The sequence below is a fragment of the Coniophora puteana genome, assembly GCF_000271625.1.
Source record: "Coniophora puteana RWD-64-598 SS2 unplaced genomic scaffold CONPUscaffold_3, whole genome shotgun sequence".
Taxonomy (NCBI): Eukaryota; Fungi; Basidiomycota; class Agaricomycetes; order Boletales; family Coniophoraceae; genus Coniophora; species Coniophora puteana.
The window spans coordinates 728,688-742,861 of record NW_006913055.1 but is presented as its reverse complement, the minus strand read 5'-3'; the positions used below and the strand labels follow the sequence as shown (position 1 = coordinate 742,861).

Sequence of the window (14,174 nt, the reverse complement as noted above, 5' to 3'; positions counted from 1 at the left end):
ATTAGCCCTAACGAAACTCAATTTTAGCGATAAATACTTACACCCTTCGAATCTAAACAACATCCGAGAGGTCAAAGGTGCCCAAAATGCCGCGTAGCTTGAAATAGTTGCTTACATGATCTAAAAACAACAGGAAGTCAAGTTATCAAGCATTGACGTCGCAACATAACTCACACTATAGTTGCTACCCGTATACTTTGAAGATACTTCATCGGTAATAAAAATGGTTATCTACGCAACACTGTATGTTATAAAGCAGAGGGTGACTCACAAAGGGACAGCCTACTCTCACCAATCATCGTCAGCTATGACTCTGCAAAGACTAGGATTGATGAACTCTTACACGCTATAGAGCAGCCCGCCATAAGTTAACTTTGTTAGAGATTAGAAATGAATCATTCAGATGGTGCTTTATAAATAGCTCTCATATCTTCTCACCAAAGCATAAAGCGCCATAATGCGTTTGGAGCATCCCCCGTTCTAGTCCGAAAGCGCAGAATCAGCGAAGTGCTTGATGCTCCGTACGTAATTATAGGTGTTCACCCAGATAAGCTTCATCTGAGCCACGTATATCGGGTTAGCAGCAAAGAGTGGACGGGTTTCAGCTTGATTTACCTCTCGATCTATGTTCAAAACTGCAAATCGAAGTGAGTAATTGATTATTCATATTGTATAAGCGAACTCACAAAGCCGGTAGACCACTACGGACAACATTCCGCCTAAAAACCAAGATGTCATCAAGCAGAGACAGTTGTAGGATATAGCAATATACATGTAAGACCACCGTTGACTAAAGAAGTTTCGAGGTACTGGTCAAGGTCCAGGATCGTCAACATTGAGAATGCGCTTTCAGGACAGTGGTGGTGATCAGCCCGGTGCATGGATTTTGCCTTGGCTTTAAACCATTTCCATAAGTCACTTGCTGTAAAGAAGCTGTACTGGTTATTTGTGGAGCTAAGTTACGGATATCACGTCAATGAACCAGAGTAATCGTATCCACAGAGATGGATAGACGCGACCGTCAAAAAAGATAGCATGATATGCTGCATAGCGCAGGAATCAAACTTTCGCCGATGAGCTTCATCTATTGATCAGAGGACTATCCAAAAACCGTGCGAGTGAGGAGTGGGAATGATACGACCCAGTGAATTGCATAAATAACGGCCAAACAATCAAGCACCGATGTATGTCATCAGCCGGCTACTCATCTATCGCAAGAACCCTCCGTATCGCCTCATCCTCCCTCTCCTTAGCCTTCACTCGCCCCTCCTTCAGCCGCTCCAACCCACTCTGGATGCTCTCCATATGCACCTCGAGCGGTATCCTCCCCCCAACAATCTCCGGAGCCGCCACCCTCTCCCTCAAATCCTCCATATCCTCGCTCATCCCCTGCAGCGTCTGCAGCGCCGCCACAACATGCGCCAGCGCCCTCCGCCTATAATCCCCCAAGCCCTGCAACAGCGCGAGCCGGTCGTCGTGCGACCGGATCTCGCGGCGGTTCGCGCCGAGCATCGTCCACAGCTGCGCGAGCAGCTCGTCCTTCGAGCGCGTCACGGAGCCGTTCTCGCGCACGACGACGGCGTGGATCGCGCTGAGGTCTTCTTCGAGCGCGGAGAGGTCCGCGAGCGAGACCTCGGCCTCGACGATGAGCCGCGTGATGGCGTCCGCGAGGGTGTCCATCGCGTCTGTGAAGGCCGCGAGCACCTTCTCGCGCGGCGGTGCGCGCCCAAACGAGGGCATGAGCGCGCGGATGGAATACGGCGATGGCGTGTTGGCGTGGGCTTCCTGGATTGTGCGCATCGTGTAGCCGTTTACAGCCATTACTCTAGAATGAGCATCAGGATGCATGATGAGTGATGGATGCAAAGGCAAAGATAAGAGAGAACATGACGCACTGGTCGACCGCGCCTCCGACTTTAGACCCCAGCCTCGTCAGCCCCTTCGCCGTCTTCTTCGCGTCCTTTACGAAAGTCTCAAGGAGATCTCCGAGCACATCCCGGCCCTTGAGCTCGCTGTTGCGCACGAGGATCGTCAAGTCGCCCGTCGCGAGCTCCGCCTTGCGCACCTCGAGCGAGAGCCCCGCGCCGCCTACGGCGTTGTCCATGAGATGCTCGAACGTGCCCTCTTGCATCCGCATGAGCTCGGGGAAGTCAACGCGCTGCGGCTTCGAATTATTGTCGCCCGGCTTTCTCCCCCTCCCGTTGTAGGCTTGCGGTGGAAACGGCGCGCACAGCGAGCTGGATGATATCCCGGGTAGGATGCACAGCGGCGAGAGCGCAGTGCGGATCGTGGCCGACATGCGCGTCACAGCCCACGCGAGCATCCACAGGAACAGGAACAGGGAGAGCGGTTTCCGGAATGCGCGGATGGCGGGGGCGACGATGTCGTGAACATAGTGGAATGTATGATAAGCGCCGCTGCCAAGGCTGTCTACAACGTCCTCGCGACTGATGTCAAGCGTGCGTGACCGTGGCAGAGAGGGCTTAACGGGTGATGCTGGTGCAGGTGGGGATGCTGCGACATAGGAAGGGCTTGGGGTTGCAGAGCGTAGACGCCGTGACGACTCCTTCTCACTGGCATGGATGGCAGCTTTGGTCCCTGCAGTGCGCCGTCTCCGGCGCGTGCGAGGGCTTGCTGTCGATGAGCTGCTTGTCCTGGACTGGGATAGCCTGCTTTGGTTGAGTTCGCCTTCAGATATGTCCTCCCAACCTGCTGTCGAGTCGTCGACTGCGGGGTTCTACGAGAATGAGATGGCAGATTCAACAACGCTAAATTGGCACCCACCTCTCGTTTCATTTGTACCATCTTCCCTGTTGTGCTTCCAACTATAAGTAGGCTGATATGATGCTGGAGAGTGCGAGCGTCGAATGTGTTGTACGATAATAGAGGTTAGGAGAAGCGAAGAGTTTACGTCAAGTGTACGTTCAAGTATAGGGGTTTTATCTGAGAAACACGACCGCCCAGATTCGAACATGCGCTCATGGTGCGGATGCAATGAGGACGGGCACGTGAAACCCGCGTGGCTTGTGGCTCAGCGCTCAGCGCGGAACATCGCGGCATCGTAACATCAAGGTGCTCATCCAGAGAACGCTGCAGTTAACTGAAAGTGAGCGAGAAACCTATGCACAATGTCGATTGCAAAATCGCACAAAAATACGTGATCACCGTCCAAGCGATCTGTAAAGACAACAGACAACATCGTAACCACTCCAGCTAAGACATAACGATGCATCTCGTCCCTAAGTGACCTCGACCATAGGCGGCGCCTGCTCAACCGTCTCTACAGCCAGCCTGTGCACGACTGCAGGAGGTGCTCCAATGGGAAGCGCCGACCGTGTCCAGTCCGGTATGACATTCATCCCAGCAGCGTCCCTCCCCGCAGGTGCCATAATCAGCTCGTCCTCGTCCATATCATCATTCGGATCCGTTGACTCGTCCCATTTCTCGCGGGGAACCTCGACACCACCGGTTTTGAGAGAGCTGCAAGGTAATCGTTAAAGACGATGAGCTGAACGTTTGGGATGATATACTTACCCAGCCAGCGACCCCCCGACCCACGCCATGGTAGCAGGCGCAAACGCAGGTGCCTTACCTGCGTTGGCGATCGCTCGTGATGAAGCACCAGTAGCCGTACGCGGAGCTGGGTTGTTGAGAATCGCGAAATCGCGCAGGAGTGGACGAAGAGGCGCATATCGGTCGTTCGCCGCAGGGCGAGGCCGCTTGTGTCGAGGTGTCCCAGGGGCCGAGTGCGTCTGGGATTGCGATGGACGTGGTCCGACGGCACGGACGAGTTCGGCCTGTAGCCGCGGGATGAACCCAGACAACATAGGTGTGCCGCCCACGACGAGGATGGAAGAAGCCAGTGTCCGTCTGAGATCGACAGGCGCCTGCGTAACGAGGCCGTCACGTCAGGTCGGGTGCAGACACACGCATATATGTGCTCACCTTCAATAACGCATCCAACACCACCTCCGCAACGCTACTCTCATCCACATCCCCGCCCTCAAACAGCACCTCCGCCGCCCTCTCTCTTATCCATCCAGGAACAATCAGCGTCCCGCGTCCCGTACCCGTCTGCTGCGCGAGCGGCGGCACAACCCGGAGATGCACGTCCGTCGCAGCCGAATGCCGCATATACATCATCGCCAGCGCCTGTGTCCCGCTCTGATGCTGCGCAGTGCTCCCCGCGTGCGGAGCCGGGTGCGACACGACCGAGAACTCCTCCGATACAGCAGCACTCTCGGCACCACTCGCGCTTGTCCCCGGCGCACTTGCGTGCTCGAACCCCGCGGATTCGGTTTCGGAGGGCGCATCCGAGCTGGGCGGTGGGGGGAAGTCGGACGCGTCGTCGCCGACGCCCGACGTGGGGCTGCCGAGGCGCGTGGGGCCGGGCGTGAGTGGAAGCGCTTCGCTGACGAAGCAGAGGCGGGTCTTGATGTCTTCAATGACTGCGTCGGTGAGGACTTCCTGTGGGACACGGGTAGCGCGGTTGGCGGCGGGGACGTTGATTGCTGCGCTGAGGGTGGATGGTGGTGGGAGGTAGGTGCCAAAGAGAAGGAGAAGAGCGCGGAGGTGTGAGGATAAGCGAGAGCCTGCAAGGGGAGTGGTGCGTAGGTGAGGGTACAGGGGACGGGCGGCAAATATCTGGTTTCGCGTTGCTTGTATCATTGGTGTTAGTGAAGATGCGGATGAGACGTACGGGCAAAGCTGTTGACTCTAGATGCCCACAGTCCAGCACCAGCCCCGTTATCCGCCCAACCGAGAGTAACGAAAGGAGGTGACTCGACGCAAACGATATCGAAGGAACCTGCAGATTATTGAACAGAATCCGCGCAATCATATCCTTGATGTATATCGGCATCAGCGGCTGCTCGACCAAGATGATCTTGCGCGACTTGGGATCCGTCAACAGCGCCCTTTCGCACACCTCACACCGTCAGATAAACACGCAAGGCAGTTCGAGCGCAGGACGGCGAGAGGAATACTCACTTGTGAAACACAAATCGCATACACCGCTCCAAGTTCGCCTCGAGCGTTCTGTCCTCCTCCGTCCTCTCCCCTACATCCGCGGCGCGCTCTAGGTTCCAAAGCGACCCCGAGCCCTCGGGTTCGGCGTAGAATACTTCGCGCGGCTTGCCCTCGCCGCTGAAGCCGACTTTCCAGATGCGCGACCCCGGATCAATCACAACACGGTCTTCAGTGCCATAGAGTGAGTGTCTTCGTGTGGTGGTGTAGTGCGGCGAGGACTGGAGAACCTGCGAGTTTCCGAGTTTGATTGCTGCAGGTGTTGCGATTGGGGTTGTTGGGTTGAATGTCGTTGTCCTCGTTGGCGTTGTAGGAGTTGCCATGTCAAGTCTGTTTAGGATGGGTATGGGCGGTGTGCGAGAATGGCTAATCCCGATCCACACATTGGCGAATTACCAGTATCTTCAACATTTACTAGTTACTCCGGCTTATGTTTGCTCCTGCTTGGCAGCGGGCTGAGGGTTAAGGTTAGGATGGGATATTGCCCTTTGTCTTATGTAGCAGACGAAAGTCCATACGTGTTCTGATTTTTCATGTACACGCCCATCAGCTTTCAAGTACAGTATTCTGTAGCGGGCGGAATGTCTTGTAAGAAAAAAATTGCAGATGACCATGCCCTGGCCCTCAAACTCCTTTCCGAAGCGAGGGGAATCCGTGTAAACTAAAACCATACCCGACAGTGCGTGCCTAGCGATGCTATTCTGATTCCTGCGTGAACCCTAGTTTTGTCAACGTTTTTGCGATACGTCCAAAGAAGAACCATCAAACTGTCTCCTGTCAGTGCCCTTGATTTTACGCAGCCTTCTAGATATCAAGCGCTTAGTAGCTTCTACCAATAGACTCGAAGTGACGTGGATTTATCAGGTAACATGAGATTCTTCTGATAAATGTTCCTCGTTTTGTTGAGCACAGATTATGATGGGAATTCTTGATGATCACGAGTCATTCAGAAAACGCATCGAGTGTTTGATTGTAACGTCCAATTACGGAACGAATGACTCTGTGTGTCATTGGATACTTGAGTTATAAACATCTTAAAAGGAACAGAAATAACAGAATAGTCACCTTCCACAAACACATGGTTGGTTGGGGCGGGGACAAAACGTTGAACGTTACACCTTCATCTATATGATGGCATACCGCCTTTTGTGGGGCCTGCATAGCCCGTTTTGATTATGCATGAGAATTGATGTATCAAGGCAAGGTTATGTTCGCTCATTGGCTATCATCGAGTAGGATGGAATCAAAGATAGATCCGTGTACATCGCTGTTATCCAACGATAATAGTACGGGATTTCATGGCCTTGCTGCTGTGCCAATGGAAACTGCAACAGCGCACGCAGTCGATTCCTTCGTATAAAGGGTACCTCCTAGTTTCAGCCGAGATTATTTCAACTCTGAAAATTATCAGTCAAGTCCCACATTCAAAGTCATGTCCTCTCAAGACACGGAAATGGCATCCTTATGGAGCACAGTGGTCACAAAATACACACTGTGTGAGTGTTTCAGACATAATAATGATGTGCGCTCCCATTCAATCTACATTGGTAGGCGGGCTGTCGTCATTAACACTTTACAGGATACGTAAGTCGTGAACATTTTCATATTTGAAATGTATCAACTATCAAACTGTATCTCCACTACACGCACTCTGAAATATGAAGTCTTAAACATGGACCAAGAGGTAAGACCTGAACAGCATTTTATGCGCTTTTATTTATTTCCACCTTGAACGCGCATCACATAGGTTGACCTCATATGGGTGGGCGTACAGTATCAAAGAATTATCAAAAATCTAACGAGCAGCAAATACCAGAAGCGGGGCTCTTCAAAATCCATGAAACTCCTCTATGCAGTTGTGAGGCATTTGACCATGATCATGATGCTGGGTACATATGCTAACTCGGTCTGGGACAGGTGACTTATGGTGCACTATTGGAGGCACTGTAAGCTCACCACATCAACGAGTGATTAAGAACATGGCTGACAGTGTTCAACTTTTAGTTTTGTGTTATGTGAGTAATAGACATGACACAATAACTATAAACACGATGGTGATACCCATTTAATGAAGTGGGGTTGTTGGGTACCATCCTAAATTATGAAGTGCGTCAGCTCTCAAAATCTCAACCTTAAAAATTATTTCAGCGAGTTTGACACCCGTCACGGGCTGCAGATGTGGGTAGCTGTAGCCGAGTTTCATACTCACTAAAATGTTGCTTACATGACCTCATAAACATTGCTTAGGTGTAAAGCTAATTTATTGGGAAATAACTTAAAAACGAACTAACCTTGGGTATTTCCTCATAGGCCTAGCGATTATCTCGATGGAACAAGGTGCTTTGAATGTAGTAGTCATCATGGGGTTAAATGGTATGTTAACTGAGCGTTAGCTTCCGTGCTTTTCTGTGCAACATCGTGATGACGCTTTAAACCAGTGATGATGACATTGAGGGTGTACGCAATGTATGACAGGTCTAGAGTGGTGCTTGTTTTTTTAGCTATTTGCTTTTCCATAACGCAAGGCATAAGCGTTGCCGCCTTTGTAGCAATGATGATCGTTATGAAGGTTGAAGGTACAGACTATCTATCCTACTCATCCTTATCAAAGGGTTTCCTCATATTTTGGTATTCAATAGTCTCCGAGTCTGTGGCTCCGCTCGGGCATGCCTGTGGATACAGTTTTCCGTACAAACTGGTATGGGTGGAGCTGGGCAGTAACTTTGCAATTTCTGCATATGAGACTATCCTACTTGCTCTGGCTTTGTGCCGTGCAACATGGCATATAAGAAATGGCTATGCTGGGTCGCTCTGGAGTCTTAATACCCTGCTGGCAATGATGACCAGAGACCACGTTTTCTATTTTATTGTGTGAGTGGAATGTGCAAATATCCATCTCACGGCATGACTCAAGCGCTTGTAGATCGTTTCTGGCTTGGGGAATCAGCGCAGCCTCGTATTTGCCGTTTCCCTTCGGATGGGTGAGCGTCATTCCCCAACAACAAATAATGTACTCTAATCTTTTTTGGCAAGGGCCTCAATTTAATCTGGACTGTGTTTTCGAACGGTATCTCCTTTTTTGCGCTTTTTATGATAGGTCCGGTAATGCTGTTGAGCATTCGTCAATTTGATATCGCTGGGAACACCCTGGAAATATCCACAGAGGAGGAACTACACACTGTGCAATTTGCAACAGTAAATCCAGTTCATTCGACGGCAACTTCAAATAAAGAACCTTTGGAGGCTTGAATCCATTGATGTATTGATTTTTTCGGGTACCAGATTTAGTATTTTTGCAGAGTAGTGCTCTTGGAGTGTTCATTATTTTACCAGTATCTTCAATGAACGACTGATGGCTTGACTTATGCTGGTATGATAAATCCGTGCCAGGATTTTGTCACACATCAGTGCGAACCATTCAGCAGGCCAGTCGACAGCAAATAGTCAAACCCCCTTAAGAAACTCATGGGTATGCATTTCCGGTCCAGTATCTCGGGAAGGCGTCCCGCCTATCCCCTTGTAGAATTTAGCAACATTTGTTGTAGGTCCGACGACGAGGATCAACCCCGAGTTGATAATCACATCGAAGTTTGCTGAGGTCCGCTGGCCTCTGACCTTGAAATTTTTGTCAGTTTCTACTTGATGGGACCCCTAAGCTCCGTCAGGATCTGCTTGTGTGGGATATATAAGGAGTGACGGTGTCACCTCTTTGAGGATGTCAGCATACGTGATTACCCCCTTGATGGCCTAGGCTAGTCGGTGCCGCCGACAGCGATGTGCTAAGTCTGGATACAAAGACACTCTCGGTCACTTGGCCTTGAGCAATGTTAACGTCTCGAAGACCGGATGTCATTCAAAAGCCATGCGCATTACCCATGGGGAACCGGGACACTGTGAATCCGTCGGAATACTGCTTGCATCCCTTACAGTGGTCCGATAGAGAGCGTAGTCGCCGCGGAACGTGCCCCTCGTCTCCGGGCCGTGGGTTACAAGACGGTTGCGACGGAGCATCACATGAAACAGATATCCTCTTTGCCCCGGCGCCAAGGTGCCCTGCTGACGCATCTGCGGACGCGTCACATCGCTCTTGATGCGTTCCTTCACCGGATCAAGGTCGTCGATGATCCGGGGTGCAAGCACTGTGACCGGGGGACCGACGAGTCGATTCGTCATTTTTTGTTTGAGTGCCCGGCTTGGGAACGGGCGCGGCGGCGGTTGATTGGAGTGGCGGGACGCCAGGCGGAGTCGCTGTCCTTTCTGCTCGGCAGCGACAAGGGGATTGGCTCGTTGATGGCGTTCATCAACGCGACGGGCAGGTTCCGCAAGACCTATGGAGATCTTAGCCGAGTGAACTCGGCGTGAGCGAGGGGCCGCTTCGTCGCGGTTCTGGGCGCGTTAATACTCGGTGGCGGCGGCCGACGGGGCTGGACATGGGAGCCTGTGTGGCGCGGAAATGGCGTCTTTGGGGTTGGTGCTGGGCTGGGCTCAGATGTGCTCTCGGTGTCGGTGTGGTCTTTGTTGTTTGCCTTCGTTCGCAGTGTTCACAGCTTCGGCTGGCGTGCACGTGTCAGCATGACATAACGTTTTTGATTTATACGGTTATTGTAACTACGCGTAGGATTGTCCGTCTTAAGGCGCGTCTGCCTTCCTGGACATTAATATGATCATTCATTCATTCATTCAGAGAGCGTAGTCACAGATGTTTAGAGCATTGTGTCTTGTAACACCATAATACGTAAAGCTACAGAGCTTCACTCATGAGCATAGCTATCCAGCCCCGTTGACGGAGGTTGTTTTTGCTTCCATAGGCAATGTAAGTATCGAAGCCAGTGAGGGCTACGACATGTGCTCGTACAAGTTCAAAGGGGACCAAGAGAGAACCGAGTGCCAATCAAGTTGCTGGGGAGTAACTGCGAAAATGCGAGTATTTAAATCTTCGAAAGCGAATCCTCGAGGTAAACGTGCGATGGACATGCGGTGGTCTAGGCGCAGCCACGATGCCACCCTTACAGCAAGATAGTAGTTATGGTATTATCTCGTTTGGTTATGGTCGACGTCACAATCTGTTATAAAACTATGTAGTAATACATCGATGCTCAGCGCCGCGCCCAGCCTTATACCGGTCAATAATCAACGGGAGTAGGTGCCGCAAACTCGCACCCGGGAGCTGATAAGAGCCTTATGTGAGCTCATATTTTGACAGGCAGCTTCTCACAAAGACTTACGAGCAGTTCCGGGCTTGGCGGTGACGGTGAAAGGTTCAGTTTGTGCTTCTTGTCCATTGCTGTCGTGGAGGACCAACTGGACTTCAGTGTCTGAGATAACAAATGAAATGAGTATGGTGAAATAGTCTGAAAGACGTATAGATTTACCTGGGGCTATGTTGACACCCCATTCGTAGGAGTCGCCCGTCAGACCAGTGTAAGTGTCATAAGTTTCATCGACGTTGTAAGGCGGGGTGACGCTATTACAATCTTCAGTTCATAGACAATGTCATGGAAGAACCGGTATACCTCTGTGCACGACAAATTACATGTCGAACAATAAGCTCTCGGGTAAAACTCTTGTATACGCACCAAATTGTATGGGCCTGAATCCAGCAGTAAGCAATGCTGTTCAGTATATTTTGTCATGGCAAAAACTCTGCTTACTTATTCCGCCGCTCCATGTAACAAGTGTATCGAAGCACGAGTAGACATCAGAGCTGAAGCAGGTAGCAAAGAGTCAGCTATAAGGATCAAAGAAGAGATGATAGGTTCGTTACGGCGTGTCGACGGTAATTTCATATGCCAAAGTGCTGCTGGCAAGAAGAACAAGGGAAGCGAGACTGATAGCGAACTTCATGTTTGGGTAAGACGAGAGCTGGTGTTGAATTTCGCTGCTCGTGAACGCCATTTATATACACCCTGAAGCCGAGGTGGCAGAGACTTCAAGCAAGCCGATATTTGTGGCTATGACCTTGGCTGACGTTAAGTGCAGTTCCTGTAAAATGCAAGAATGCTATAAACAAGACGTAATTAGCTCAGGAACATTGAAGCTGCAACGCGGACGGGCGAAAATCACCATAAGAAACGAATGTTTTGAGATGGTTCAGAGTTTCCGTTGAGGGAGGCAGTACAGACATGCGCTCAGTAACTTGGAACGAGCCAATCGAAATGCGGGAAATCAAGTCATAACGGCCAGGGGCGCGCAGCCCAGCCACAGAAATGAAGGTACAATGAATGCCGACTGAAGTCAGCAACATTGCGCGCATTGCCTTACAATGCGCCATCAGCGATGTTCACGGAGTTATGTAGTGAATAGATGCTCATGAACAAGGGTGTCATCATGGGCACAGGCCGGAATAGAATATTCAAGGGCCCAAGACAATACGAAAACTCGGTAGCATTGTATGACGAAGTTTCCACAAGATCATCAGACACAAAGGCAACTTAAGGGAACGAAGTCGGGACACGCACTCGTATGTTATTGACAAACGAAATAGCTGACGTCGTAGGCACTTGGCTTCCCTCCGATCCCGCACCGGTCGGGCCGTTGTGCTCTTCGGGGATATATAAGAACACCATAAGTGAGCTAGAGCATGTGTCAGTTACTGTGAGGAACCTACAATAGACAGGAGACACGAACATTCAAGTGCCATAACCGATGTACGAATGACGAGAAATGGGATATCACAATGAGAAGCACAGGCTCTAACTCAGAGGGACACATTCTCCAATGAACAGTGAAATGCAGGTATATTAAGACGGTTGTCACGAGATATTACATTAGCTGTAGCGTGATGCGCAAAGGAAATAAGAGCACATGAACACGCGAAGATACTTTGAGATCCAAGTTATTGGTGCCGCTCGTTATGCTAGATTGGCAAAGCCAACACGCGTTTCACCAACATCGAAAATGGTGTATACGTTGCACATGAAGACGTCACCGACGATCCAGAAGGCTACCAGAGCGAGGATGTCAACCAGCATTCGCAATGATGCCAAGGAAAGCGACTCACGCTCGCCAATATCCTGTCCAGTGATCCCACCGACGCAGTCGTTCGAGCCCTCTGAGACTGGCCCGAGATTGAACGTATCCGGGGAAATGGGGAACTCGCGTCCGCCGAAAGTAAGAGAGATGTCGGAGGGGATCTTATCGCACGGCACTGTGGACCGTCAAGCAGGTCAAGCCACTGAAACGACTTAAACCGTCACAATAACGCACCGGTATACATGCCCGGACCGGCTGTTTGAGAAGCGTCCGTCCCGCCTGCCGCTTCGTAGAACTTTGCAACATCTGCTGTAGGTCCCACAATGAGCGTCGTGCCAGAGTCGATGATTGCATCGAAGTTTGATGACGTCGTCTGACCTCCGACCATGAGAGCGTCGGTTTTCACTTGCCAGAAACCCTACTTTGTGTCAGCATCGGCTCGTTCGAGGCACAGATAGTGAAGGTATCACCTCTTGGGTGACGTCGGTATACGATATGTCCCCCTTGAGAGAAGCTTGATCGATGCCGCCGACATCAAGCTTAGAGCCAGATGTACCGAGTCTAAAGGCAAAGACAGGGTCGGATACCATTCCTTCTTCAACGAGGGTCTGGAAGACCGGAGAGGCGTTGAACTCGGAGATTTGTTTGAAGGCCATGCCCATCAGACCGTCCGAAGGGAACCGGGATAGTGCAAATCCGTCGGAGTACTGGCTGGAGTCTCCTACAGATTGGTCCGTTGCCTGTAACGAAGACGGGGTCATTGAAGCACATTGCATATCGAAGAGTGATCACGCGCACCTGGAATCCCGCAAGTGCGACCGTGTCAAGATACACTGTTCCTTGCACGCTCGACCCATCACCATAGCTTAACTTGAACGGCTGATTGGTTGTCTCGCTGGTTGAGCTCCGGCTGGGGTCATATAGTGCGTGCCCTTCGCAGTTGGCTGTGCAATCTGCGCCCGGTAACACGAGATCGCTGCTCCCGGTATCAAAGTCAACTGCGGGCTAGTGAGCCGGTGTTTGTTTGAGTGTGACATGGGTACGCACCCGTAAACGTCTTTGGAGGCGTGCCGACGGCTATCTTGCCATACCACAATGTTTCATCACTGTCAGTGAGCTGAACTGCGCCGTCGCCACGACGCGATGCGCGTGCCGGCGATGCTGCGAGCGGGTGCTTGCTACCGGTGTTGCGTTCATAGACTGCGAAGTTACGTAGATACTTGCTGTTGTAAAGTGTTAGAGAAGTCCTGTGAATACGGCGAGTGGGGTTGTGAGGACGCACTTCTTTACACTATTGACATGTTCTGCCCAAAAAGACACGCCCTGCGGCTGCGCCCGTTTAGAGATAGGTATCTCGAGCCGACCAGCCTGCGATGCTGGGCTAGGAGCAGCATTGACAAGATAAGGCAATGCGGCGAGGACAAACGCAGACGTGAACTTCATGGTTATGCAACGCGTAAGGGTTCTGAGTGGTGAGTGAGACTTGGGGGGCCGAACAAAGGTCAACGAACAACGCGTCAATTTATGTATTCCGGACATACCTCGACCCTTCTCGCTTCAGAAGCCTCATTTCAGAGTCTGTTAAAGAACAAAACGGAAGTTGGGTTGTTCCGGTCTGACGTGCGACGTACTTCGGCTGCCTGGAGGTGCCAAGCGCGACGACTTTGTTAGAACCGTGACACTAGTCCTTCATATAGACGGAAGAAGTAGAACTGCCAAGGATCCTTCGATGTAAAATGTCGTAATCTATGGAGGAGGTTTCGTTGGTTCGCTCTTATGGAACCAGGTTCATGCATATGCTTTTACCGTTCTAAATTGGCAGCTTGGGGAGTCTCGAGGTCACGTATCATGATAGATTTGAGGGTTTGTGATGATGGACTTGGCGACACGGCGTCGGTGTACATTGCGCGTCCGTTTTACAGCAGGGCTTGAACTGGGTGTCGATAGAAGCTAACCCAGGATGTTAGCAACCGAGGCTTACAGACGTATATAATGCGCATGCAGAGCCTCGTTATATCCGCATTAATGGGGTAGTGGTAACCTGGGTCGTTGCCATCGACCCGCCGGGGGTTCGATTCCCCCTTAATGCATTCAAGTCGGTGGGATTCTTTTGTTGGCGATCTTCGCAATTCTTGAGATAATATTTTGGCCTCATTGGTTTTCAAATCTCATCCTTC

At 51.0% G+C, this 14,174-nt stretch overlaps 5 protein-coding genes and 1 non-coding gene across 6 annotated transcripts; 3 read left to right on the top strand and 3 right to left on the bottom strand.

The window, feature by feature from the left end:
- Positions 1–1,127: 1,127 nt before the first annotated feature.
- Positions 1,128–2,906, bottom strand: CONPUDRAFT_119164 (uncharacterized protein). The gene is made up of 3 exons (XM_007767492.1): positions 2,785–2,906; positions 1,896–2,737; positions 1,128–1,825 (listed from the first exon to the last, which is right to left on the bottom strand). The coding sequence occupies exons 1-3, from the start codon at positions 2,803–2,805 to the stop codon at positions 1,201–1,203; spliced, it is 1,488 nt and encodes a 495-aa protein (XP_007765682.1). The 5' UTR covers positions 2,806–2,906; the 3' UTR covers positions 1,128–1,200.
- A 333-nt stretch (positions 2,907–3,239) lies between these two features.
- CONPUDRAFT_163082 (actin-like ATPase domain-containing protein) lies at positions 3,240–5,400 on the bottom strand (the record flags this gene model as incomplete). The annotated part of the gene is made up of 5 exons (XM_007767491.1): positions 4,990–5,400; positions 4,700–4,916; positions 3,946–4,644; positions 3,535–3,887; positions 3,240–3,480 (listed from the first exon to the last, which is right to left on the bottom strand). Exons 1-5 carry the CDS (start codon positions 5,346–5,348, stop codon positions 3,240–3,242), a joined length of 1,869 nt encoding a protein of 622 aa, XP_007765681.1. The 5' UTR covers positions 5,349–5,400.
- A 1,057-nt stretch (positions 5,401–6,457) lies between these two features.
- CONPUDRAFT_70731 (uncharacterized protein) lies at positions 6,458–8,274 on the top strand (the record flags this gene model as incomplete). Its single annotated transcript, XM_007767203.1, has 12 exons — positions 6,458–6,521; positions 6,577–6,609; positions 6,690–6,709; positions 6,773–6,883; positions 6,943–6,971; positions 7,030–7,040; positions 7,336–7,398; positions 7,551–7,601; positions 7,665–7,896; positions 7,949–8,006; positions 8,059–8,092; positions 8,123–8,274. 12 exons carry the CDS (start codon positions 6,458–6,460, stop codon positions 8,272–8,274), a joined length of 858 nt encoding a protein of 285 aa, XP_007765393.1.
- A 765-nt stretch (positions 8,275–9,039) lies between these two features.
- CONPUDRAFT_50585 (uncharacterized protein) lies at positions 9,040–9,387 on the top strand (the record flags this gene model as incomplete). Its single annotated transcript, XM_007767114.1, has 1 exon — positions 9,040–9,387. The coding sequence occupies one exon, from the start codon at positions 9,040–9,042 to the stop codon at positions 9,385–9,387; it is 348 nt and encodes a 115-aa protein (XP_007765304.1).
- Positions 9,388–11,754: 2,367 nt separating this feature from the next.
- CONPUDRAFT_99352 (Asp-domain-containing protein) lies at positions 11,755–13,813 on the bottom strand. Its single transcript, XM_007767490.1, has 9 exons — positions 13,804–13,813; positions 13,539–13,743; positions 13,280–13,479; positions 13,045–13,220; positions 12,796–12,995; positions 12,468–12,737; positions 12,232–12,415; positions 12,026–12,172; positions 11,755–11,968 (listed from the first exon to the last, which is right to left on the bottom strand). The coding sequence occupies exons 3-9, from the start codon at positions 13,438–13,440 to the stop codon at positions 11,877–11,879; spliced, it is 1,230 nt and encodes a 409-aa protein (XP_007765680.1). The 5' UTR covers positions 13,441–13,479; positions 13,539–13,743; positions 13,804–13,813; the 3' UTR covers positions 11,755–11,876.
- Positions 13,814–14,016: 203 nt separating this feature from the next.
- Positions 14,017–14,087, top strand: CONPUDRAFT_t35. The gene has a single exon. It is a non-coding gene; the product is annotated as a tRNA-Gly (tRNA).
- Positions 14,088–14,174: the final 87 nt, after the last annotated feature.

What these genes read in the sequence shown, in the direction of transcription:
- CONPUDRAFT_119164 (XM_007767492.1), bottom strand. Translation starts at nt 2,805, where the DNA reads ATGGTACAAATGAAACGAGAG. An exon ending in TGGTACAAATGAAACGAGAG is followed by an intron (nt 2,738 to 2,784) that starts GTGGGTGCCAAT and finishes TCATTCTCGTAG; the next exon opens with AACCCCGCAGTCGACGACTC. An exon ending in GTCGGAGGCGCGGTCGACCA is followed by an intron (nt 1,826 to 1,895) that starts GTGCGTCATGTT and finishes TGCTCATTCTAG; the next exon opens with AGTAATGGCTGTAAACGGCT.
- CONPUDRAFT_99352 (XM_007767490.1), bottom strand. Translation starts at nt 13,440, where the DNA reads ATGAAGTTCACGTCTGCGTTTGTCCTCGCCGCATTGCCTTATCTTGTC. An exon ending in CGGTCCGGGCATGTATACCG is followed by an intron (nt 12,173 to 12,231) that starts GTGCGTTATTGT and finishes GACGGTCCACAG; the next exon opens with TGCCGTGCGATAAGATCCCC. An exon ending in TGGACAGGATATTGGCGAGC is followed by an intron (nt 11,969 to 12,025) that starts GTGAGTCGCTTT and finishes TCGCTCTGGTAG; the next exon opens with CCTTCTGGATCGTCGGTGAC.